At 36.1% G+C, this 24,750-nt stretch overlaps 1 protein-coding gene across 9 annotated transcripts in view; it reads left to right on the plus strand.

Annotated features, from left to right (window-relative positions):
• The window catches only part of GABRA3 (gamma-aminobutyric acid type A receptor subunit alpha3), a 253,136-nt gene that overhangs the window by 126,787 nt on the left and 101,599 nt on the right, over positions 1-24,750 (plus strand). For 8 of the 9 annotated variants that reach the window (XM_087426805.1, XM_087426807.1, XM_087426799.1 and 5 more), the window contains one exon: positions 219-340. The exons of the other annotated variant lie outside the window; for it this stretch is intronic. In XM_087426805.1, the coding sequence (XP_087282931.1) occupies positions 219-340 (122 nt within the window). The remainder of the gene's footprint in view (positions 1-218; positions 341-24,750) is intronic. 9 annotated transcript variants of the gene reach the window in all.

A 24,750-nucleotide genomic window follows, 5' to 3' on the forward strand; every position in this document is an offset into this window, starting at 1 on the left:
ATGCCAATGCTGGAATAAAAGCTCAATTAGAGTGACCACTGTCTGCCTCCTACACAGTTGTGACAAATAGGAAGTTCTTGCTGGTTTGGTTAAGAAATAGAGCTATTTAATTGGCCCAGTCTATTGATTGAAATCTTCTTGAATTAAAGTATTTAAACATGTAATTGTTTCCTATTAAGAACTATTATTCTTCATTTCTTTTTCTTCCACTGCCTCAGACTCTCTCCTAAGCATGCTCCAGATATTCCTGATGACAGCACTGACAACATCACTATCTTCACCAGAATCTTGGATCGTCTTCTGGATGGCTATGACAACCGGCTGCGACCTGGGCTTGGAGGTCAGTTACTATTTTAAGATCTTCTTCTTGGCCATTGTCATCTAAAAAGATTCTTAAGGTGCCTTCAGTAGTCTATTGATCAATGAGGTTAGTGTAAAGCTGAGTTTCTTCCCCCTGAGCACTGGAAATTAGTTCTAATCCTTCATATCAATGATCAATCTCTCTGGTCTGGTTTTGGAAGGTTCTGAATTTCACTTAGGTAAATGCATTTAGGGTATTATACCACAACTTTTGGTCAAGCCCATTTCTGGTAACAAAATACCAATCCCTGCCTGGATGGTAGGTGTAGCCCAGGAACAGCTGGGAAACATGCCTTTGTTCTCAAAATCCTGAGCGTACATCCGCCTGACATTCCAAAGAGGAGCAATGTGCTGGCTAGGTGGAATCTTAGTTGGCCATCAGTTTAGTATAATCAGCAATATGATCACAATGAGGTAAATGCATTACAATACATCATGGGCTGTATTGAAGGGGCAAGTATGTAAATGTATGTGTGTTTTTATTTTTTTTTCCTCAACCACTTGAGAATTAGTTGCAATAGTAACTAGCAAAAATGAAACATAGAGGACAAAAAGACAGAAAATGTGAACAGGACATCAGTGCACTGTGTGATAGCTTTAAGTAGCCTAATATAAGTGTTATTGGATTATCTGAAGGGGGCAGAAAATGTATTTGGAGAAAAATTGGTCAAAAATATTCTAAATTTGATGAAAATTGTAATCCTCCCAAACCAAGAAGCTCAACAAACAAGAACCATGATGAAAATTACACTAATGGAAATGATCAAATTACTTAGAAGTAGTGATAAAGAGAAAATCCTAAAAGCAAACAGAGTAATCATTATGTATAGAGGGAAAATTTTAGAAGGACAGCAGGCTTCTTGTCAGAAACAAGCAAGCAAGAAGGTAGTTAGCAACAGCTTTAAAGTACTGAAAAAAAACCTGTCAACCTAGAATTCTATAACGAGAGATAATGTATTTTAAAAACATAGACGAAATAAACACTTTTTAAGACTCATAGAAGCTTAAAAATTCATCACCAGCAGGTCTGTACTGCAAGAAATGTTAAGGGCAATGTGTCAGGAAGAAGGAAAATGATGCAAGATAGAAACATGGATCTATACAAAGGAAAGAAGAGCAACAGAAATGGAAAATATGTGGATAAATATAAAACAATTTCTTTTTTTCTAAATATCTTTAAATGATAAATGACTACTTAAAGCAAAAATAATAATGATGTATTGTGTGGCTTGTAATATATGAGGAAAGTATATAACAACAATAGCACAAAAGCCAGGAGAAGATGAAATGGAAATATACTGTTGAAAGGTTTTTATATTGCATGTGATGTGATATAATATTCTTGTAGTTGGATTGTGATAAATTAAGGATATGTACTGCATAAAGAAAAACTATAGCTAATGATGCAAGAAAGGTTATAAAAATGAAATAATAAAAATATTTAAGGGATAGGAAGGCAGAAAAAAGGAAAAAAGAAACAAAAAATAGATGAAACAAATAGAAAACCAATAGAAACCATATCGGTCATCACATTAAATATAAACAATCTAAGCATTCATTTTAAAAGGCAGAGAGGGTCAAATTGGATAAAAAGAGCAGGACCCAAAATTGTTCTCTGACACAAACTCACTTTAAATATAAAGCTATAAAGGTTAAAAGTAATAGGATGGCAAAAGATGCACTACAATCATCAAAAGAATGTCGGAGTAGATATTTTAATTATCAGAAAAAATAAATAATATGAGCAAAAATATTACTAGGAATAAAGAGGGCCATTTCATAATGAAGGGGTCAATTTATCAAGAGTACATAACAATCCTAAATATTTATGCACCTAATCACAGAGCAAAGACTGGGCACTGAAAGGAGAAAGGGATGATCTATAATTATAGTTAGAGATTTAAATACTCCTCTCTCAATAAGCAATATAACAAGTAGACAGAAAATAAGTAAAGGTATCAGAAACAGCATCCACACTATCAACCATCTTGACTTAATTGGCATTTATAGGACATTCCAACCAACAATAACAAAATACATATTCTTTTCAAGTATAACTACAACATTTACCAAGACAGACCTTATTCTGTATTGTAAAAAAATTAAAAGAATTCACAACATAGGATTAAAAGTCAAAAACAGAAATATATCTGGAGAATATCCAAGTACTTGGTAACTAAATAATATACTTCTAAATAATCCATGAGTCAAAGAAGAACTCACAAGGAAAATTTAAAACTTTTTCAATTGCACAAACTAAAAAACATGATATAAGCAGTGCTAAGAGGAAAACTTATAACACTAGATGGCTATGCTAGAAATGATTAACCTCAAATCAATGCCCGTCTTCACCTTAAGAAACTAGGAAAAAAAATAAGAGGAGCTAATAATAAAAATAGAAGTAATAAATATAAGAGCAAGGATCAACAGGGCAAAATCTCTGAGTCATGGCTCTGGTTCTGGGGGTGAGAACAATGGAACACTTATTTCTAAGGGACAACCCCACTTTAGTTGCTGAGTGCTTGGTGGAGAGATATTGGCAGCAACCCCAGGTCTCCTCAGCTTTCACTTTCCATCATGGACCACTGCCCCATGAGCCAGATCAAGGGCACTTGAGGCCACAGTACTCTCAGCACTGCCTTCGCCAAGTTATACCATGAGTGGGGACTGGAAGGAAGAAAGATCTCCTACCTCTCAGCCAAACTTGCCCAGAATTTAGCCTCAGCAAGAGGTAGCTTGCTTCAGGATGAGAAATACAGGCATCCTGCCCTTGCCATGAAGATAGCCCTCAAACTGGGAGCTAGGAGAAGAGATAGCCCTGTGTTTTTTCTTAGCTACACCACTCTGAAGTAGAGTTTCTGTCTCACTGAGCTGGAAAGGGGTAGAGTAGGAACAAGCCTTGTTTTAAATATTGTGGACTTCCGATTTCCTTGCTGAGTTTTAGTAGATTTTCTTGAATAGTTTCTTTGTTTTGTTGGATGGGCTTAGGACCATTTCCAGAAACTTTAAATTATTGTTTTTAAAATAAATTTAACCAGTTTCACTGAGGAGCAGGTCTGCAGAGCTCATCATGCTTTCATGCTAGAAGTGGAATTTCTAGTAACTATTTTTTTAGATTTCATAAGATTATATACATAGATGATTATGTCATATGAGAAGAAAGACAGTTTTAATTCTTCCTCTGCAATATGGATGCCTTTTTTTTCCCTTGCCTTATTGCACTGACTAGACCTCATGTATAATGCTGAAAGCAGACCCCATTGTCTTATTCTTGATCTTAGGGAGAAAGCTTCCAGTCTTTCACCATAAAGTGTAATGTTATGTGTAAGTTTTTCTTACGTGTGCTTTATCAAGTTCAGGAAGTTCTCTTGTGCTCCTAGTTTGTTGAGACTTTTTAACAGGAATAAATGTTGCAATTTTTCAGATGCTCTTATTGTGTCTATTGAGTTGATTATATGGCTTTTCTTTTTTAGTTTGTTAATATGGTGAATTACATTGGTTGATTTTCAGATGTTTAAACCAACCTTCATTCTCATGATAAATGCAATTTGTATCTTAATTGCTATATATTTATGGTAGGTTTGATATCTGGTAGTATAAGTCCTCCAGCTTTGTTCTTCTTAAAGATTTCCTCGGCTATTCTTGTCCCTTTGCATTTCTAGATAACCTTTAGAATAAGCTTATCAATTTCTAATAAAATCTGGGATTAGCCTTGCATTGAGTCTGTAGGTTAACTTGGGGAATTTTTTTAATCTTTATAATACTGAATCTTCTAAATGGTGAACATCATATATTTCTCCATTCATTTTCTTCTCCTTTAATTTCTCTCAAAAACATTTTGGCATTTTCACTTTAGAGGTCGTGCACATTTTTGATTGATCAATGCCTTGAGATCTGATTTTTATGCTATTTTTAAATTTTGTTACTGCTATGCCGAAATATGATTGATTTTATATTTGCCCTTCTATCTAGAGACTTTGTTGTATTGACTTATTAATGCCAATAGTTTGTCTATCATTTCTTTTAGATTTTCTGTAAACATATTCATATCATCTTAAATTAAAGTAGAACAGAAGAGGTAATAGCAGGCATCCTTGTCTTATTCCTAATTTCAGAGGAAAAGCTTTTGATATATCACAATTAATAATGGATTTTGTTGTAGGTTTACTTTGTAGATATTCTTTATATGGTTGAATAAATTCCTTTCTGTTCCTAGTTTGCTGAGAAGTGTTATCATGAATAAATCCTGCATTTTATCAAATGCTTATTTCTATACCTGTAAAGATTATCATGATTTTTTTCCATTTTTTCTGCTGCTATAGTGAATTAAATTTACCCCATGAATTAATTAAAATATGAGTGACAAACCACCCTTTCATTCCTAGAATAAACTCTGCTTGATCATGATGGATTAGTATTTTATATATCACTGTAATTAATTTGCTAATATTTTGTTTTGGATTTTTGCATCTTTTTAAAAGAGAGACATTGGTCTATTATTTTCTTTTCTTTATAATGTCCTCATTCAGTTTTGGTAATAAGTTTATGCTGACTTCATAAAAAAAGCTGGAACATTTTCCCTTCATAGCTGTTCTCTCAAAAAGTTCATGTAGGATTGGTGTTATATCTTCCCTGAAAGTTTAGAAGAATTCACAGGTGAAACCATTTGAGTCTGTTGTTTTGTCTGTGGAAAGGTTTTTAATAAAGTATTAAATATTGTTGATAGAGTATTCACATTTTCTATTTCTTCTCTCATTTTCTATAGGAAGTGTTTTTTGAGGAATTTGTCCATTTCATCCAAATTGTGAAATTTATTGCCAAGAAACTGTTAATATCCTCTTACTCTTTTTTTATTTTCTTTCTTTTTTGAGGAAGATTAGCCCTGACCTAACATCTGTTGCCAATCCTCCTCTTTTTGCTGAGGAAGATTGGCTCTGGCCTAACATCCATGCCCATTTTTGTCGTCTTTGTATGTGGGATGCCTGTCACAGCGTGGCTTGATGAGTGGTGTGCATGTCTGCGCCTGGGATCCGAATCTGTGAACCCCGGGCCGTGAAAGCGGAGTGCACGAACTTAACCACTATGCCACCTAGCCAGCCCCCTCTTACTCTTTTTTAAAAGTCTGTAGGAGCTCTAGTGATAATCATCTTTCCATTCTCAATACTGGTAATTTGTGTTTTCTATTCATTTTTTGATTCATCAATTTTATTCTTTTCAAAGAATCACCATTTATTTTTGTTGTTTTCTTGTCTTCATTTCTGTTTCTTTTGTATTTCGTTGATTTCAGCTTTTATATTTATTTATTTATTTCCCATTTATTTTCAGTTTTTCTCCTTTTATAATATATAATGATAAGACAATACATTCCATATAAACACTGATTTACCTGCATTCCATGAATTTTGAAATGTTGTATCTTCATTACTATATGTATTCAACGTAAAATATTTTCCAATATCAGTTTTTAATTTCTTTTTGATCCATGAATTATTTAGAAGTTTATTGTTTAATTTCCATGGAGTTGGTGATTTTTTAATTATTTTGAAACTCATTTTTAGCTTAATTCTGTTATATCCAGGGAATATAGTTTGAATGATTTCAATCTTGTAATGTATAAGAGAAATATATAAACAAATATAATATCCTGGAAGATACTATGCTAAGTGAAACAAGTCAGACAGAGAAAGACAAATACTGTATGTTCTCACTTATATGTGGAATCTAAAAAAGCTGAACCCATAGAAATAGAGAGTAGAATGGTGATTTCTAGGGACGGGGGTTGGGGGAAATGGGGAGATATTGGTCAAAGGGTACAAACTTCCAGCTATTAAGATGAATAATTTCTGGAGATCTAATGTATAGCATGATGAATATAATTAACAGTACTGTATTATATACTTGAAAGTTGTTAACAGAGTAGATCTTAAATATCACCACAGACACAAAAAATCACCACAGACACAAAAAAAGTAATTATGTGAGGGGATGGGGGTGTTAACTCACCTTATAGTGGTAATTATTTCACAACATACACATGTATCAAATCATCACGCTGTACACCTTAAACTTACATATGTTGAATGTCAATATCTCAATAAAGCTGGAAAAAAACTCTTTATCTGATTGATATGTATATGTATCCTTTTGCTTCTCCTAATTTTTATTTTACGTATATAAAGGCATGATATTGACTGCATACAGATTAAGATTGTGATATTTTCATGTTTGATTAACTGCTTTATCATTGTGAGGAGTCTTTCTTTTTTTCGATAATGCTTCTCGCCTTAAGTGTTGACTACAATCACTATAAATTTAACTACAGTGCTTTTTTGGGGGGTGAGGGGTGTTAGTATTTGCATTGTATATCTTTGTCCATCCTTTGTTTTCAAACTTTATGTATCCTTACAGTTAAATGTTTCACTCGTTAGCAGCTAATAGTTGAGTTTTGTTGTTTTATCCAGTTTGAAAATTTTAGCCTTTTATCTGGAGTAGATTGTTTACATTTAAAATAAATTACTAAAAATTTGTTTGTCACTTTAATGTTTTTTCTACTTTCCTACCTTCTTATGTTCCTTTTTGTCTTGTTTCATATCTTTTATTGGATTCATGAAATACTAATATTAATTTAAATATGTATCTATACATACACACACACAGACACCCCCCTAGTAAATGTCGACTGTATGTTTTGTTATAAAAGAACCAGGGAACATTCAGATAATATTATCTTCCACCAGAGATGTTTAATCATTTCCTCTTATAGGCAAGAGACTGATATGATTTGAGGCTTGATTGCAGTTTTGGTAAGACTCAATCTACTTCCAATTCTGCTCTGTTCCTAAGTTGTGGCTCTCCAAGGCTTTCAATTGAGATCCTTGTTGGTCTTTGTCTCCTCAACACTAATACAGCAAGAGATTCTGTTCTACCATTCAAATATTATCAGTTTATTGCTTTACCCTTTCACTTGCAAACATCTTCAAAATTTTGCAAGTGCTTGACGGAGAAACTGTCCACGTGTTTGAGACCCCTCTAATTTCCAATTTTGTTACTCTGGCCCCATTTGAACTCCCAATTTTCTTCTAGCTTCTCTGTCTCCCTGTAGTGACCTTCTTCTAGGGGTCAGATATGGATTCTCAACCTCTCTCTGCACCTAGAATCCTCAGATGAAAAGGAGCTGTAGATCTCTTCTAAGTCTTTCAAACTCTTGCCTCTTCTGTTTTCTGTCCTCCTCTCCCTGGTGAATCTGTTTCCTAAGCACTGCAGAGCTGCAGGATATTTTACTCTCCTTTTCAGATGTCTTTGGACTATCCTTTCATCCTTTTCTGCAGCCTCAGAATTAAGCAAATGTTCTGTGGGAGAAGCCTGCCATATGTTTGAAATTTTCTAATTCTATCATATCAGTCTTATGTATCCAGTAAAAACTTCGGTGGTTTCTAAACAATGGACCTCCACCGGAACCACACCCCGATTATTGGCCCCTAGGAATTATCTAGGACTGGAAAATGACCCCAGGAAGAAAAACAATTGCAAATTCTCATCTAACATTTCACATCCTAATGATTTTCCTCTCTCTGGATTGGTGTATCTAGTGATCCACGCAATGTTTGCTTGTGTAAAGGAGGTGTGATGGATATGGATCCATCCCATTAAGAAGAAATTTTCAATAAGTAGCATGGTTAAAGTTGCAGAATTTGAGTTCCAAAGCCTCAAAAGAGAATATCTGATCATAAAATTTTAAAATGAGAAGCAAGATGATGCTTGTGGGTAAAAGCAAAAGCATTCTACTGCCTATGTCATGCTCATGGTAGGACAGCTTCTATCTACTCTGGACTCTGCCTTGGCATGGATCTCGACCCCTTCAAGCAGGAATTACACCAGAGCACATGGCCTTTTTAGTCAGAACAAGAGTTTAGTCCTATCTCTGCTAGTTGTTCTAGCTGTGTGATCATGGGGCACATTCTCACCTTCTCCAAGTCTTTTTTCTCATCTGTAGAAAGAGGGTTGAGATACTTACCTTGTCAGTTTGTTCTGGGGATTAAGAAAATAAATCACATAAATCACCAAGCAAACTCAGTGAGTGTAAGTTAGTTTTGTTTCCTTTCTTCCACCCAAGTACTGCAAAAAAAGGTGCTTGGAGATGCTTGCTGGGAGTGAAATAATGAGCACAAGGTGGACAGAAAAGATAAAACCTCTTCCAAGTGGCAGTTTTAATACAGTCATGCGTTGCTTAACAATGGGGATACGTTCTGAGAAATGCATCATTAGGCGATTTCGTTGTTGTGTGAACATCACAGAGTGTACTTACACAAACCTAGATGGTACAGCCTACTACACTGCTATAGCCTAGGCTATATGGTACTAATCTTATGAGACCACCATCGTATATGCAGTCTGTCATTGTCCAAAATGTCGTTATGCGGCGCATGGCTGTATAACATTCTTTTTGGAAAATAGCTTCCATTCTCCGCCAGGAAAAGGGACAAGGGGAATGAATTAATGGTTGTAAGCATTCTCCATGAATTATGAAGAGAGAAGCAATATTAATAACATATTTGACAGAGCAATGTTCATGGTATTAGATGGTAAGGAATAGCACACAGAATTATTTTCAAATTGAAAAACAGATGTGACCTTGTATATCAGCAAGACACCTTTTAAATTCAGGAGGTAACTATAGCATTTTCATGGGCTACTTTGATTTCTAGCAAACAGGGAGTTAAATAGAAAATGAATAAGCAAGTTAATGGGCATAAAGATGGAATTATAGAAAGCTTGTGGCAGTGTAACACACCAAGTCTAAACTTGGCAGGTGGAGCACTTAACTCTTCAGGGAAAATTTCAATGACTAAACATAGATTTGTTGAACATTAATTAGGTTTATATTAAAACCTAAGGTTAAGTTCCTTCTTGAGAGGACTCCAGGTTATTATTGGTCATAGAATCTCAGGGGTTTGGTAGCCATTGGGGTGGTGGGAAGAGTCTTGGACTGAGAGAAGGAGACTTCAGTAATAGCCGTAGTTCTACCACCAATGGCTTGTTAACTTTGAGCAAATCCCTCCCTGTCCCTTTGCTTGATGACCTGTAAATGAATTTAGATTCCAGCTCTTTCATTCTTCTGTTTGATGATTCTAAAGTGCTACATCTATTGTCTTACTGCCATACAAGTCCCTGCCTACTCTGTGTCCTTTCTTGATCCCCTAGTGTGCAATGACTGGCTGGTATAAAATTAAGTGTGGCATCTGCTATTTACTTTACCAAGGAGCACATTTTGTGTATCCCTGGGTAAACACCATCACTGAGTTTTAGCTCATTACTGCATCACTTTATATTGCGGAAACATTCTAGTTGAAGTGTCTGTTAAATCATGAAATATCTGTGAGCTTGTTAGTGAGGCACAGAATATTATCTTCTGAAGGAACTTCCAACTTTTTCTGGACCAGCTTCTCTTCTAGGACAATAATCTGCTTTGTAGCATCTCTGATAGTTAGCTGTCTAAATGCTGCTAGAATACCTCTAGTGACATAGTATTCCCACTTTAAACCTTCCTATGAAGTTCTTGCCATTGTTGGGCAGTTTTAATCAGAAAATTGTTCTTTATTTTGAGGGAGTTGACTCTTTCTTTGCCCTCTAAAGTCTATTTCCCTTTTCACCTGATAAGCCTCTGGGTATTTGAGGGGAATTCTATCTTCAGTGTCTTCAAGTGTTCATATTATCTGGTTTCAGGGCCTTTCACAATCCTGATCACTGTCCTCTCAGTCAGCGTTTCTCAAACTGTATTCTACTGAATGTTAATATCCTATAAAAAAATCAGTAAGTGATCTAGTCTTTTAAAAAATGGTTTTATTTTGTCAAATGTTTGGGTCGCTTAATAAAGTCAAATAGATTTTCAATGCCAGACTACACAGATTCCTTAATGTGTTAATGATAATTATGAATATATAGGAAGCAGTTTTAGTATGTAGTCTTTTGTGACCATGAGACTCCTCCCACCGAAAAAACCATTGAGTAACATCTCACTTGGAATGCAAGTAATCCAGAGACCAGCCTTGGAAATGCTGCTCTGGAGACTCCCCAGTTTATTAAAAACCAACCTAACATGTGCTTTCTAGAACTGAACACAGTACTCTAGATGTTTTCTAGCTACTTCACAGTACAACGGGAACTATCACCTCTCCCATTTTTATGAATCATACCTTTATTAATGTAGCCTAAAATAGAATTAGCCTATTTGGTGATGACATTACCGTTTTGGATTACTTTGAACTTTTTAATCAACTAAAAACCACCAGATCTTTTTCTCATGATTGTTGACCAGCCAATTGCCTCAGTCCTATGTATTATGGTATTTATTTTTGAATGTAAATGCAGGAATTTCTATTTATCCCTATTAAATTTCATCCTATGTTTCACTCTAATCATTTCAACCCACATAAAACTTTTGAATTTCTAGTTACCTATTCAATGTATTAGCTATCACATTTAGCTTAATGCTATCTCCATACTTGAACCAGCATGCCTTCTATAATTTTTAGTTTTTTTTCCAGCTTTATTGAGGTATAATTAACAAATAAAATTGTAAGATACTTAAAGTGTACATTGTGGTGATTTGATATATGTATACATTGTGAAAGGATTCCTCCCATCTAGTTAATTAACACATTCATCACCTCACATATTTATCTTTTTTTCGGGGGGGTGAGAATATTTAAATTCTCCTCTCAGCAAATTGCAATTGTACAATATGGTGTTATCTGGTATAGTCACCATGTTATACTTTAGATCCTCAGGCTTTATTCATCTTATAGCTAAAAGTTTGTACCCTTTTACTAACCCCTATCTATTTACTCTACCCCCCAGCCCCTGACAACCACTTTTCTACTCTGTTTCTGTGAGTTTGACTTTTTTTTAGACTCCACGTATAAGCGATACCATGCGGTATTTGTCTTTCTCTGTTTGGCTTATTTCACTTAGCATTATGCCTTCAATATCCATCCATTTTGTTACACATGGCAGGATTTCCTTCTTTCTCATGGCTGAATACATCTTTATCCATTCATCTGTTAATGGACACATGTTGTTTCCATGTCTTGGCTATTATGAATAATCCTGCAATGAACGTGGGGGTGCAATTTTCTCTTTTAGCTATTGATTTCATTTCCTTTGGACATATCCCCAAAAGTGGGATTGCTGTATCATATGTAGTTCTATTTTTAATTTTTTGAGGAACCTCCATACTGTTTTCTATAGTGGCCATACTAATTTGTATTCCAACCAACAATGCTCAAGAGTTCCCTTTTCTCCATATCCTCACCAACACTTGTTATCTCGTCTTTTTGATGATAGCCATTCTAACAGGTATGAGGTGATAGCTCATTGTAGTTTTGATTTGCATTTCCCTGATGATTACTAATGTTGAGCACCTTTTCATGTGCCTATTGGCCATTTATATGTCTTCTTTGGAAAAATGTTGATTTGTCCCTCTGCCCATTTTTAAATTGAATTGTTTGTGGGTTTTTTTTTTGCTATTGATTTATGTGAGCTCTTTTGAATATTAACCTCTTATCAGATAAATGATTTGCACATATTTTCTCCCATTCTGTAGGTTGCCTTTTCGTTTGTTGATGGTTTCCTTTTCTGTGCAGAATCTTTTTAGTTTGATGTAGTCCCACTTGTTTGTTTTGCTTTTGTTGCTTTGGCTTTTGGTGTCAAATCCAAAAAATCATTGCCAAGACCAACGTCAAGGAGCTTGCTGCCTATGTTTTCTTCTAGGAATTTTACAGTTTCAGGTCTTATGTTTAAGTCTTTAATCCATTTTTAGTTGAATTTTGTGTATGGTGTAAGATAGGGGTCCAGTTTCATTCTTTTGCATGTGGCTGTGCAGTTTTTCCAAAACCATTTATTAAAGAGACTATCTGTTCCCCGTCGTATATTCTTGGCTCCTTTTTTGTAAATTAATTGACCATATATGCATGGGTTTGTTTCTGGGCTTTCGATTCTGTTCCACTGATTGATGTGTCTGTTTTTATGCCAATATTTAGGGGTTTTAAAAAATATAATGCTTGAATTATTTAAGGACAAAGTCCTGTATTAGCCATCAGAGACTACATAAATGTTTGACATTGACCCAATAAATAGAGTCTTTGGATATGTTTTAACCAAATAAAAGTCCACACAAATATATTCCAATCTATTCCATTTTTCCATGTGGCCTCATAGATACATAAGAGAGTTTGTCAGTGCCTTGACGAGATCCAGATATACCTTGTCAACAGATCCTCTCTCTAATGTGGCAATTTCGTTTTTCATAAAGGGTAGACTTGGCATAATTTGTTTTGAGTGAACCCATGGTAGCTCCTGCTAGTAATTATCTCTTTCTTTTTCCAATGCTCATGGTTTTTTTGTTTACTAATCTGATCTGGAATTTTACTGTGGATTGACTTTAGCTGTAATAAAGAAATTATCCTATGTAATCAATTAAATCTATCTTTCCAAAGTATTGATAATAACACAGCACAATTGAAGTCAGAATATTTTCTGTGGCTTTGGGAAAATTTCCTAGCTTCTCTGTTGTCTAAGTTTCCAACTGAAAAATAAGCCTCATACCTTCCACCATGGCTCTGGGGATATTAATAGATTAAATTATTTTATTCATTTATTAAGTTCCTTTTATAAGCCAGATATACTGCTAGGTACCCTGAGGGATAAACAGATGAATAAGACATTGTATTTTTCTTAAAATCTTATAGATTAGATATGGCAATTATGTCAATGAGAAAGGGCTAGTTTCCAAAGCTAAAATGTCTGGATTATGTTAGGGGAAATAAATTTAGCGAAAACAAGGAGATGGCCTCCTTGATCTCTTGGGAGTTCCTTTGTTCTATTTTTTATAAATACTGATTTTATGCCCAGGTAGGCTTTGTGTTTTAGCTTCCTTAAAGGAGATCAGTGTAAATGTAAACAGTATTAGGTGCCTAAATATGATTAGAGAGAAGGTTGGTGTTGATTTTCTTTTTAACAAAAAACAATTATAATTAATCCTCTCATTAGGAAAAGCGCCTCAAGGAATGTGAAGAAAAGAATATGTCCAAGAATACATTACTCATTTATAAATTGTTACTGGTAAAGAAAAAATTCTTTCTCTATGTGGAAGAGAAAAATGAAGAGATTTCCAGGACCCTTGTTACCCGTCATGAATATACAGCAGGACACTTTCATATACATTTAGTCTTTACTTTCATGTCTTACTTTGTTGTCACGACATCACTGAGAAAGTGGGAAGGTTATAGATGGTGAGATTGAGGCTCATGGAAGAGAAGAAACTTGTCCAACTCAACCCAGTTCCAGGAATAGAACATTGGCTTCTTGAATTCCGGTCCAGGGTATTTACTGCTCTACCACTGCTACCTGTACTAGAGCTGAAACTCAAGATAAAGTAAAAACTAAAAGTAAAACAGAATAGCCAAACAAAAAACTATGCTGGGGGTGGGTGTGAGAGAAATAATAAATCATATCCCACTCCAAACAGTTTGGTAGATGGGAGGCAAAGCCATTGAGATGACTAATTAAGACTTAAGCCTAAGTCTTATTTATTTTAAATAATTTATTGAGGTGAAACCCACATAACATAACATTAACCATTTTAGTGAATGATTCAGTGGCATTTAGTACATTCACAATGTTGTGCAACCACCACCTCTACCTACTTCCAAAACCTTACATCACTCTGACCACTTATCCATTAGGCAGTTTCTTCCTATTCCCCCCTCCCCTACCAAGCCTCTGGCAACCATCAATCTGTGTTTTGTCTCTATGTATCTACTTATTCTGGATATTTCATATAGATGGAAATTATATAATATGTGATCTTTTGTGTCTGGATGCTCTCATTTAGTATGATGTTTTAGAGGTACATCCATGTTGTAGCATATATCAGCATGTTACTCCTTTTTATGGCTGAATAATATTCCATTGTATGTATATACAACAATTTGTCTATTCATTTGTTGATTAACATCAGGCTTCTTCCACCTTTCGGCTATTGTTAATAGTGCTCTATGAACATTCGTGTACAAGCTGTCGTTTGAATATTTATTTTCAATTTCTTAAGTTTATGAAATTATGAGCTCATATGGTAATTCTATGTTTAAATTTTTTAGGAACTGCTAAACTGTTTAACTTGATTTATTTTTATGGCGAGTGAGAGAAATCAGCATGTTTGAAATGGTCTGTGTACTTTGTATAAACCTATTTATCACTGGAAATTGTGAGGAGGGTTCTTTCGCACAAACCCTAACTAAGAAAATGGGAAGATGTTTATGGATGTTTTCTAAATCACTGATTGATGAGGAGGGATTGTCTATGGCAACAAGAAGACTACAATCCTGTGTTTCTAACTGGTTTGACTTTCTGCCCAAGAAGTTGAATAAAATTAGGGCTTAATATAAATCTCCATAGACTGAGTTTGGATCTGGAATTAGACTGAGGGATGCCTAAGGGCTAATCCAGGGAATCATGTGGCACTAGTCTTTCCCAAGGGCCCTCAACATCGACAGTGAGGCCAGCAAGTCTTCAACCCAGTATAGTATATTTTGAAATCAGGAAGTGTGTGATGCCTCCAGCTTTGTTCTTTTTTTCTCAGAATTGCTTTGGTTATTCAGGGTCTTTTGTTGTTCCATATAAATTTTAGGATTCTTTGTTCTATTTCTGTGAAATATGTTGTTGGGATTATAATTGGGATTGCATTGAATCTGTACATTGCTTTAGGTAATATGAACATTTTAACTATGTTAATTCCTCCAATCTATAGGCATGGAATATCTTTCCATTTCTTAATGTCTTCTTCATTTTCTTTCAATTATGTCATATAGTTGTGAGTGTACAGGTCACCTCTTTGGTTAAATTTATTCCTAGGCATTTTATTCTTTTTGTTGCAATTGTAAATGGGGTTGTATTCTTGATTTCTCTCTCTGCTAGTTCACTGTTAGTGTATAGAAATGTGACTGATTTTTTATGTTGATTTTGTACCTTGCAACTTTACTATATTTGTTAAATTTTTCTAATAGTTTTTTGGTGTATTCTTTAGGGTTTTCTATATATAGAATCAAGTCATCTGCAAATAGTGACAGTTTTACTTCTTCCTTTCCAATTTGGATAAATTTTCTTTCTTTTTCTTTCCTAATTGCTCTGGCTAGGACTTCCAATACTATGTTGAATAAGAGTGGCAAGAGTGGGCATCCTTGTCTTGTTCCTGTTCTTAGAGGAATAGGTTTCAATTTTTCACCATTGAGTATGATGTTGACTGTCTATTTGTCATATATGGCCTTTGTTATGTTGAGGTACTTTCCTTCTATAACAATTTTATTGAGCGTTTTTATCATAAATGGATGTTGAATCTTGTCAAATTCTTTTTCTGCATCTATTGAGATGATCACATGATTTTTGTTCTTCATTTTGTTAATGTGGTGTATCACATTGATTGATTTGTGGATGTTGAACCATCCCTGTGTCCATGGAATAAATCCCACTTGATAGTGTGTATGATCCTTTTAATGCATTGTTGTATTTGGTTTGCTAATATTTTGTTGAAGATTTTTGCATCAATGTTCGTCAGTGATGTTGGCCTGTAACTTTCCTTTTTTGTGTCGTCCTTGTCTGATTTTGGTATCAGGGCAACATTGGCCTCATAAAATGAGTCAGGATGCATCCTGTCTTCTTCAATTGTTTGGAATAGTTTGAGAAGGATAGGTATTAAATCTTCTTTGAATGTTTGGTAGAATTTACCAGAGAAGCCGTCTGTCCTGGACTTTTGTTTTTTGGGAGGTTCTTGATTACTGTTTCAATCTCTTTACTTGTGATTGGTCTATTCAGATTCTCTGTTTCTTCTTGATTCAGCTTTGGGAAGTTAGATGATTCTAAGAATTTATCCATTTCTTCTAGGTTATCTAATTTGTTGACATATAACTTTTCATAGTATTCTCTTATAATCCTTTGTATTTCTGTGATATCTGTTATAATTTCTCCTCTTTCATTTCTGATTTTGTTTATTTGAGCCTTCTCTCTTTTTTCTTAGTGAGTCTAGCTAAGAATTTGTCAATTTTGTTTATTTATTCAAAGAACCAGCCCAGTTTCATTGATCCTTTCTGTTGTATTTTTAATCTCTATTTCAATTATTTCTACTCTGATTTTTATTATTTCCTTCATTCTACTGACTTTGTGCTTCATTTGTTCTTCTTTTTCTAGTCCCTTTAGGTGTAATGTTAGATTGTTTATTTGAGATTTTTTTTTTATTAATGTAGGCCTGTATTGCTATAAAATTCCTTCTCAGTACTACTTTTGCTGCATCCCATGTTTTGGTACGTTGTTTTCATTTTCAATTGTCTCCAGGTATTTTTTATTTCTCCTTTGATTTCTTCATTGATCCAATCGTTGTTCAGTAGCATGTGTTTAGTCTCCACATATTTGTCACTTTCTCAGCTTTCTACTTGTAGTTGATTTCTAGTTTCATACCATTGTGGTCCGAAAAGATGCTTTATGATTTCAATCTTCTTAAATTTATTGAGGCTTGCCTTGTTTCCCAACATTTGGTCTATCTTTGAGAATGTCCGTGTGCACTAGAGAAGAATGTGTTTTTGCTACTCTTGTATGGAATGTTCTATATATATCTATTAAGTCCATCTGGTCTAATGTTTCATTTAAGGCCACTGTTTCCTTGTTGACTTTCTGTATGGATGATCTATCCATTAATGTAAGTGGGATATTAAAGTCTTCTACTATTATTGTGTTCCTGTTAATTTCTCACTTTAGGTCTGTTAGTAGTTGCTTTATATACTTTAGTGCTCCTATGTTAGGTGCATATATATTAATAAGTGTTATGTCCTCTTGATGGATTGTTTTTTTATCATTATATAATGTCCATCTTTGTCTCTTATTGTCTTTTTTGGCTTAAAGTCTATTTTGTCTGATATAAGTATGGCAACAGCTGCTTTCTTTTGGTTGCCATTTGGTTGGAGTATCATCCATCCCTTCACTCAGAGCCTATGTTTGTCTTTAGGGCTGAGATGGGTCTCCTGGAGGCAGCATATTTTTGGGTCTTGTATTTTAATCCATCCAGCCACTCTGTGTCTTTTTATTGGTGAATTCAATTCATTTACATTTAAAGTGATTATTGGTATATGAAGGCTTAATATTGCCATTTTATCTTTTGCTTTCTTGTTGTTCTATATTTCCATTGTTTCTTTTTCCCTGTATTTCTGTTTGCCATTTCAGTTTGGTGGTTTTCTGTGAAGTGTTTCTCAGTTTCCTGTTTTATTATGTTTCTTGACTCTGCTCTGATCTTTTGTTTTGTGGTTACCATGAGGTTTGTGTAAAAGATATAGATGAGAGAGTCCTTTTTATGCTGATAGCATCTTACCTCCATTAGCCTATTCAGGTTCTATCCTTTTCCTCTTCCCCTTCTTTGTTTTTGTTGTCACAAATTATCCTTTTTTTGTATTGTGAGTTTGTTACCAAATTGAAGTGGTTCTAGTTATTTTTGATTCTTTTTTTTTTTTTAATTTTTTGTTTATTGCAGTAACATTGGTTTATAACATTGTAAAAATTTCAGGTGTACATCATTGTACTTCTATTTCTGCATGGACTACATCATGTTCACCACCAAAATACTAATTACAACCCATCACCACACACATGTACCGAATTATCCCTTTCACCCTCCTCCCTCCCCCCTTCCCCTCTGGTAACCACCAATCCAGTCTCTGTCCCTATGTGTTTGTTTATTGTTGTTATTATCTACTACTTAATGAAGGAAATCATACGGTATTTGACCTTCTCCCTCTGACTTATTTCACAATTAACAAGACAGGAAACAACATGTGTTGGAGAGGTTGTGGAGAGAAGGGAACTCTCATACACTGCTGGTGGGAGTGCAAACTGGTGCAGCCACTATGGAAAACAGTATGGAGATTCCTCAAAAAATCAAGGATAGAACTACCATATGATCCAGCTATTCCACTGTTGGGTATTATTTTTGATTCTTTTTTTCCCTTTGGCCTTTATGTTATAATTAATTATTTACTAACCTATTCTGATATAGAGTTGCAATTTTTGAACTCTAAGTGTCTGTCACTTTGCTCAAAGCTTTGTTTACCTTTGTCTTTTTGTTTTAGGTAGGAGGGCTCCTTTCAACATATCTTGTAAGGCAGGTCTAGTGGCAATGAACTCCCTCAGCTTTTCTTTGTCTGGGAAAACCTTTATTTCTCCTTCATATCTGAAGGATAACTTTGCTGGATAGAGTTTTCTTGGCTGATAGTTTTTGTCTTTCAATGTTTTGATTGTATCATTCTACTCTCTCTTGGCCTATAGAGTTTCTGCTGAGAAATATGCTGATAGCCTGATGGGGGTTCCTTTGTAAGTTAATTTCTTCTCTCTGGCCACCCTTGATATTCATTCTTTGTCATTGACTTTTGACAGTTTTACTTAAATGTGCCTTGGAGAAGGTCTGTTTGCATTGAGATAATTAGGGGTTCTATTAGCTTCATGTACTTGTATATCCAGTTTTTTCTCCATGTTTGGGAAGTTCTCAGCTGTTATTTCTTTAAATAGGCTCTCTGCTTCTTTCTCCCACTCTTCTTCTTCTGGGATACCCATCCTAATTGACTCAGATATTTCTCATAGAATTTCTTCATTTTTTAAAAAAATCTTAGTTCTCTCTTCTCTTCCCCTGAATCATGTCTAGATTTCTATCTTCGAGCTTGCTAATTCTCTCTTCCATGTGATCTGCTCTATTTCTAATGCATTCTGCTTTGTTTTTCTTCTCATTAACTGTGGTCTTCAGCTCCAGAATTTCTGTTTAGTTCTTTTTTAGAGCTTCAATCTCTCTGGTGAAGTACTCCTTCTGTTCATTAACTTTATTCCTGAGCTCATTGAACTGTCTTTCTGAGTTTTCTTGTAACCTGTTGAATTTCTTCATGATACCTATTTTGAATTCTCTATCAGTCAGATCGCAATCTTCTGTGACTTCAAATTTTGTTTCTGGAGAGTTGTCATTTTATTTCTGTGCTACCATGTTACTCTAGTTCTTTGTGGTGCTTGTTGAATTGTTCATCTGCCAGCACATTTGTGGTAGTAAACACCTTTCTTATTTGGGTAAGGCTTTGGTTACTTGGAATCTGAGCTGCCTCTGGTTGTCTTTGAGAGCCTGCACTTTCTGACCTCCACTGCCTCTGCCGGAGTCATTGTCAGTGTACTCCTGGTGCTGCTTGTGCCTCCAAGGTTGCTGGTGCCTTACTGATTACAATGTTGCTGCAGTCATGGGTTTTGCCACAAGGGTCACCAGGCTGTGAGCACTGCTGCTGCTGCTTCTGGGGTCACCTGGGTCTCGTGTTCCCCCACTGGCTCTCCCTGGGCTCTTCGTGGGCTCAGGTGCTGCTGCCACATGCACCACCTGTGCTGCTGCTCTTGAGTTATCTGGGGGTGCTGGCAGCACTGCTGCTGGAGGTGCTGGGTTCATGGATGTCACTGCCACTCCCAGGGGCCCGGGGTCTTGCATGCAGCCCCTGCTACTGATAGGGCCAGTGTTGGGGTGCCACCGCTTGGGGCTGGGTCATGGGTACTGCTGTGACTCCTGAAGCCTCAGATCACAGGTGCCACCCACCACTGCCGGGGGAGAGGTAGGGGCTAAGCCCCGAGTGCTGCTGCATTTCCTGAATCCTCCGGCACCAGCACCATCTGACATTGCTGAGGGAGGGGCAGGGGCTGAGTTGTGAGTGCCGCTGCTGCTCCTGCCGCCTCTGGTTTCTGGTGCTGGTGTGCTTTTTGAAACCTCAGGTCAGGGCACCACTGCCACTGCTGGAGATATTTGCGTTTTGGATTTAGCCCCTGCTGCTGGAAGGACCGGCATTGGTGTCTCTGCTGCCAGGGGAAGGGGAGGGGCTGCTCCCCTAGTTCCACTGCCTCCTGGAGGTCCAGTCCACCCACCCTCAGATGTATAGATGTATGGATCTCTCAGATGTTCTGGTGTGCTATGCAGGGAGTCCTGTGTTGGTCAGTGGATGTCCTACTGGTTGTAACTCAATGGGGAGAGACAAAGAGAACAACTTACTCTTCCATGATGCTCAATGTTGTGATTCTTCAAGGACATAACTGATATGCTTAAAATCCAGAGGAGAGTATGGACAGAAATGAGGTAGCTTGGCTCTCCATGGAAGTAGAAGAGCACTTTGACAAGCAGGATAAGGGTAAGTAGCAAAGAGTGGTGCCTTGTCCCATTGAAATAAGAAGTCAGAGACTAAAATCCCAGATAATAATGCTCAGGGGATATTGAGGGTTAGGGAAGGTTGCAGTAAACTCTTGAGCCTCATAGGTGCCACAGATAATGATATAATGTAGGGTGATATTTCTGATTTGGGGCCACCAAAAGTCCCTGAAAGCCATATTCATTGTTATAAATGAGATTATTTTATTCTCTAGAGTGGCACTATAGAATGCCTAGATATAGGCTTCCTCTTTCAAATATACTTCATATTCTCAGCATTCTATGCCTCCAAGTACTGTCTCTTATATAAGCCTGAATATTTAGATGATTCCACTGTACATTTGTATGCCTCCTATGCATGCAAGGCTACTTTAAGCAGACATGTAGGGTTAAATGACCACAAATTTTTTTATGGCTACATCATATTCTCTGTCTTGTCATCTTCAAGCTTCCAGGAGAGGACATCAGGGAGATTGTCAGTGGAGAAAACTGAAGAATAAACCATCCATCAGCATTATTGGTCAAACCCAAGAATTCCTAAGTATATTTAATTGACTGGGGATGGAAAGTCCTTACTTCAGAATTACTGACACCTTGTTCAACATCACACAGACCCTGTGACAGTTAAAATGTGGCTCAGAAATTCCATCTCAGGACTAGCAGATATATATTTCCTCTGGTTGTCCCAGAGAAGATCCTGAAATAAATAGTAAAAAATAACCTGAATCACGTATTCAAGGGATTTTGAGTTTGAAATGACAAACAGAACGCTATTCAAATAGACTATTGTATCAAGAGGCATTTTTTAAAATACAGAGTTCATCAAGGATGGAAAATAGCTGGGGTGTTGCACAGATTGTTATAAGCATACTCCTTTTGGTGAAGACCTATCTGGAAGACTGCCTTCCAATTATCACTTTTTCTCCTATGCATAAAGTGGTAAGTGCGTAGAGGTCCAATTTGGTTAAGGACGGTTCACTATGGAGTTGCTCTGAGAGATGAGATCACAGAAGTGTTAGCAGAAGTGAAGTTATGTGCCTATTAAGTATGGAGCCACTCATAAGGGAGGTGGAAGGATACAGCACCCTGGGCCATAGTTGCGATATAGATCATTGGAGAGGCCCTCGGTTTCAGGAGTGAAGAATTATATCTGGCAGGAAGTTGAGCCTAAGATGCCAAAACTACTGCTCAGTCATATTCATGGTGAGAATGGGGAAGTGAGAGGTAAAGAAAGTCAGGAAGCAGGTTCTTTGCTTCCAAATCTCTGAACACATCTTTTTAATGGTATATTGGTTTAGAATCCTTTTCAGTAGGATAATAGGCAGAGCTGGCCTAGCATGGGAGCAAACTAATGTTGGCAGCAGAAGCCCAAAGTGAAGTAGAGAGATATAGGTCTTCTAGAACTTGCAGCCAGAAAAGGCCAGGAGCAAGAATAAATGTAGACATCAAATGACAAATAACAGCAGCCTCTCAGCATTATTATTGTTTTCTTTGGTCATCCTCTCTTCTCCTAATGGGTATCGCTATCAGCAGTGTCTACTAAGGAGGCAGCCTTAGATCAGGTGGGGAGGAGGACCCAGGTTTAGTCAATGAAGCTTCTTGATATCCCTGAGTCTATCATTGATTTTACCTGACTCAAAACTCTGTACTCAAGATCCTATACTATGAGGGCGACTTTACAGTTTCAAAGTACTTTTTTTCATACGTAGCATCTGTTATCTAATTTAATTCTCACAATGGAACTGTGAGGGCAGTGGTGGAAACTAAAACTAAAAAGATTAAGGTAATGTAGTCAATAAATAGTAGACCCAGGACCCAATCTCAGGGCTACTGGTTCCAAGTACAGGGCTCTTTGTACCTCATCACTGCTATGTTTGAGGGAAAGAGTGAAGCAGGGTAACAGTGAACAGCATACCCTCACAGTCATAGTCTGCCAATCTGTGAATGTCAGGGTTTGGTGGGAGATAGTATATTTTCTAACATAGGGTACTGAAACAAACATAGCTATTTCAAAGCTGGAATAGGCAAGAGTGGGGCACTGTAGGTGTATGTCAAGTTAGAGGACGGCTCCTTGTAAGAAAATAAAAAAGAGCAGTTGCTGGCTAATATTGATGTAAGAGGAAAAATATGAGAGTTTTCTGATTTAAAACTAAAGTTAAGGAAGGACAGCTTGGTAGACAGTGTCTTTGGAAGATAAAATACTTCATAGTGAAGTCAAAGGAATAGGAAAACTGTAACGAAGACATTGAAGGAAAACTACTCATCTTGAGTTGCAAAGTGAAGATGTCTGATTCCAGGCGGAAAGCGTGGGTTCTGCTCTGCTCAGCTCAACCAGGCCCATCACATTAATTTATTCCATGACAAAGGGACTGAAACCTCATCTCACTTGCGACATATTAACCTACAATGATTGCAAAGGAGTCCCTATTGAAGATTTCTGAGGGAAATAGAGAATCTTATTCATTGAAAGATACCTGTTAAAGCATTAAATCTAAACAGGACCACATTTCAAACACTGAATGGACATGCTTGTACATGTCTTTTTGTGCTCATTTGTAAGGGTTTCTGTTGGATATAGATCTATCAATGGAATAACCGAGTTATAGGGTATACACATCTCAGCTTTAGCAAATACTGCCAAATTGCTCTCCGAAATGCTTATACCAATTTTCACTTCCCCCTAGCAGTATATGAGAATTCTCTTTGTTTCACTTCCTTACCAATACTTGCTACGGTCATGCTTCCAAATTTTTGCCAGGCTGATAGCTGTGAAATGGTACCTCCTTCTAATTTGCATTTCCCTGATTATATAGTGATATTGGATATCTTATGTTCATTGACTATTCAGATTCCTTCTTTCACGAATTGTGTTTCCTATTTAAGTTATTTAATACACTTGCAATTAATACTTATATGTGGTGTGAGGTAGGAATGTACTTTGTTTTATTGATGTTTTAATAGTTTTTAACATTGTGAAAATTGGGGTTGTACATTTTTTGTTTGTCCATCACCATATATATGTCTCCCTTCACCCCTTGTGCCCACCCCATACCCCCATTGCCCCTGGTAACCACAATACACATGAATAACCTGTAGTCCCAGCACATTTTTCAATACGATATGCTTTTATCACTGATATATAATGCCTATCCAGCCATATATCAAGTATTCATGTATTCATAAAACAGTTTCTGGGTGTACTAGTCTGTTTCATTGGTTTTGATGTGTAGGCTCATTTTGAACGAGAGTCTTTGTGCTACTTTTCCCTTTTCTGTTTAATTTTAGTTAAATTTTGAATTTTTAAAAGTTAATGTGTAACGAATACAGTATTATTCACGCTTTGTGGTATACAATAATGTAACTGCCAATACAAACCAGATACAGAACAGTTCTAGCAACTGGAAAAATTCCCTCACGCCTCTTTGTTGTTATTCACTCCTCTCACCGGTAGCCCCTGGCAGCCACTGATCTGTTTTCTGTCTCCATAGTTTTGCCCTTTCCAGAATGTCATTTTAACGGAATTATACAGAATGTAGTCATTGGTGTCTGGCTTCTTTCACTTAGCAAAATCCATTTGAAATTAATTCATGTTTGTTGTATCTATCAGTAACTAATTCCTGTTTTTGCTGAGTAGTATCCTCTTGTAGGGATGTACTATAGTTTATAGATTCACAAGTGGAAAAACATTTGGGATATTTGCAGTTTTGGGTGATTATGAATAAAGATTTTATAAAAATTCACACAAAAGTCTTAGTGTGACATAGTTTATATTTATCTTGGGTAAATACCTGGGAGTAGAATTGCTGAGTTGTATGGTAAAGGTATGTTTAACTTTATTAAAACTGTTAAACTATTTTTCAACATGGACATACCATTTTGCCTTCCCATCAGCAGTGTACAAGAATTCCAATTATTTCACAGCCTTGCAAGCACTTCTTATTATCTGTTGTAAAATATCTATAGCTGTTCTAATAGACTACTAATGGTATCATATTATGGTTATAAATTACATTTTCTGATTGCATCTTTTCTTGTGCTTATTTGCCACCTGTATATTTTCCTTGGTGAAATATCTGTATAGATCCTTTGCAAAAATTTTTATTGGGGTGTTTGATCTCTTATTACTGAATTTTGAAAGT

Source organism: Ceratotherium simum, chromosome X (assembly GCF_057802395.1).
Source record: "Ceratotherium simum simum isolate JZ-2026a chromosome X, ASM5780239v1, whole genome shotgun sequence".
In the NCBI taxonomy this organism is placed as follows: domain Eukaryota; kingdom Metazoa; phylum Chordata; class Mammalia; order Perissodactyla; family Rhinocerotidae; genus Ceratotherium; species Ceratotherium simum.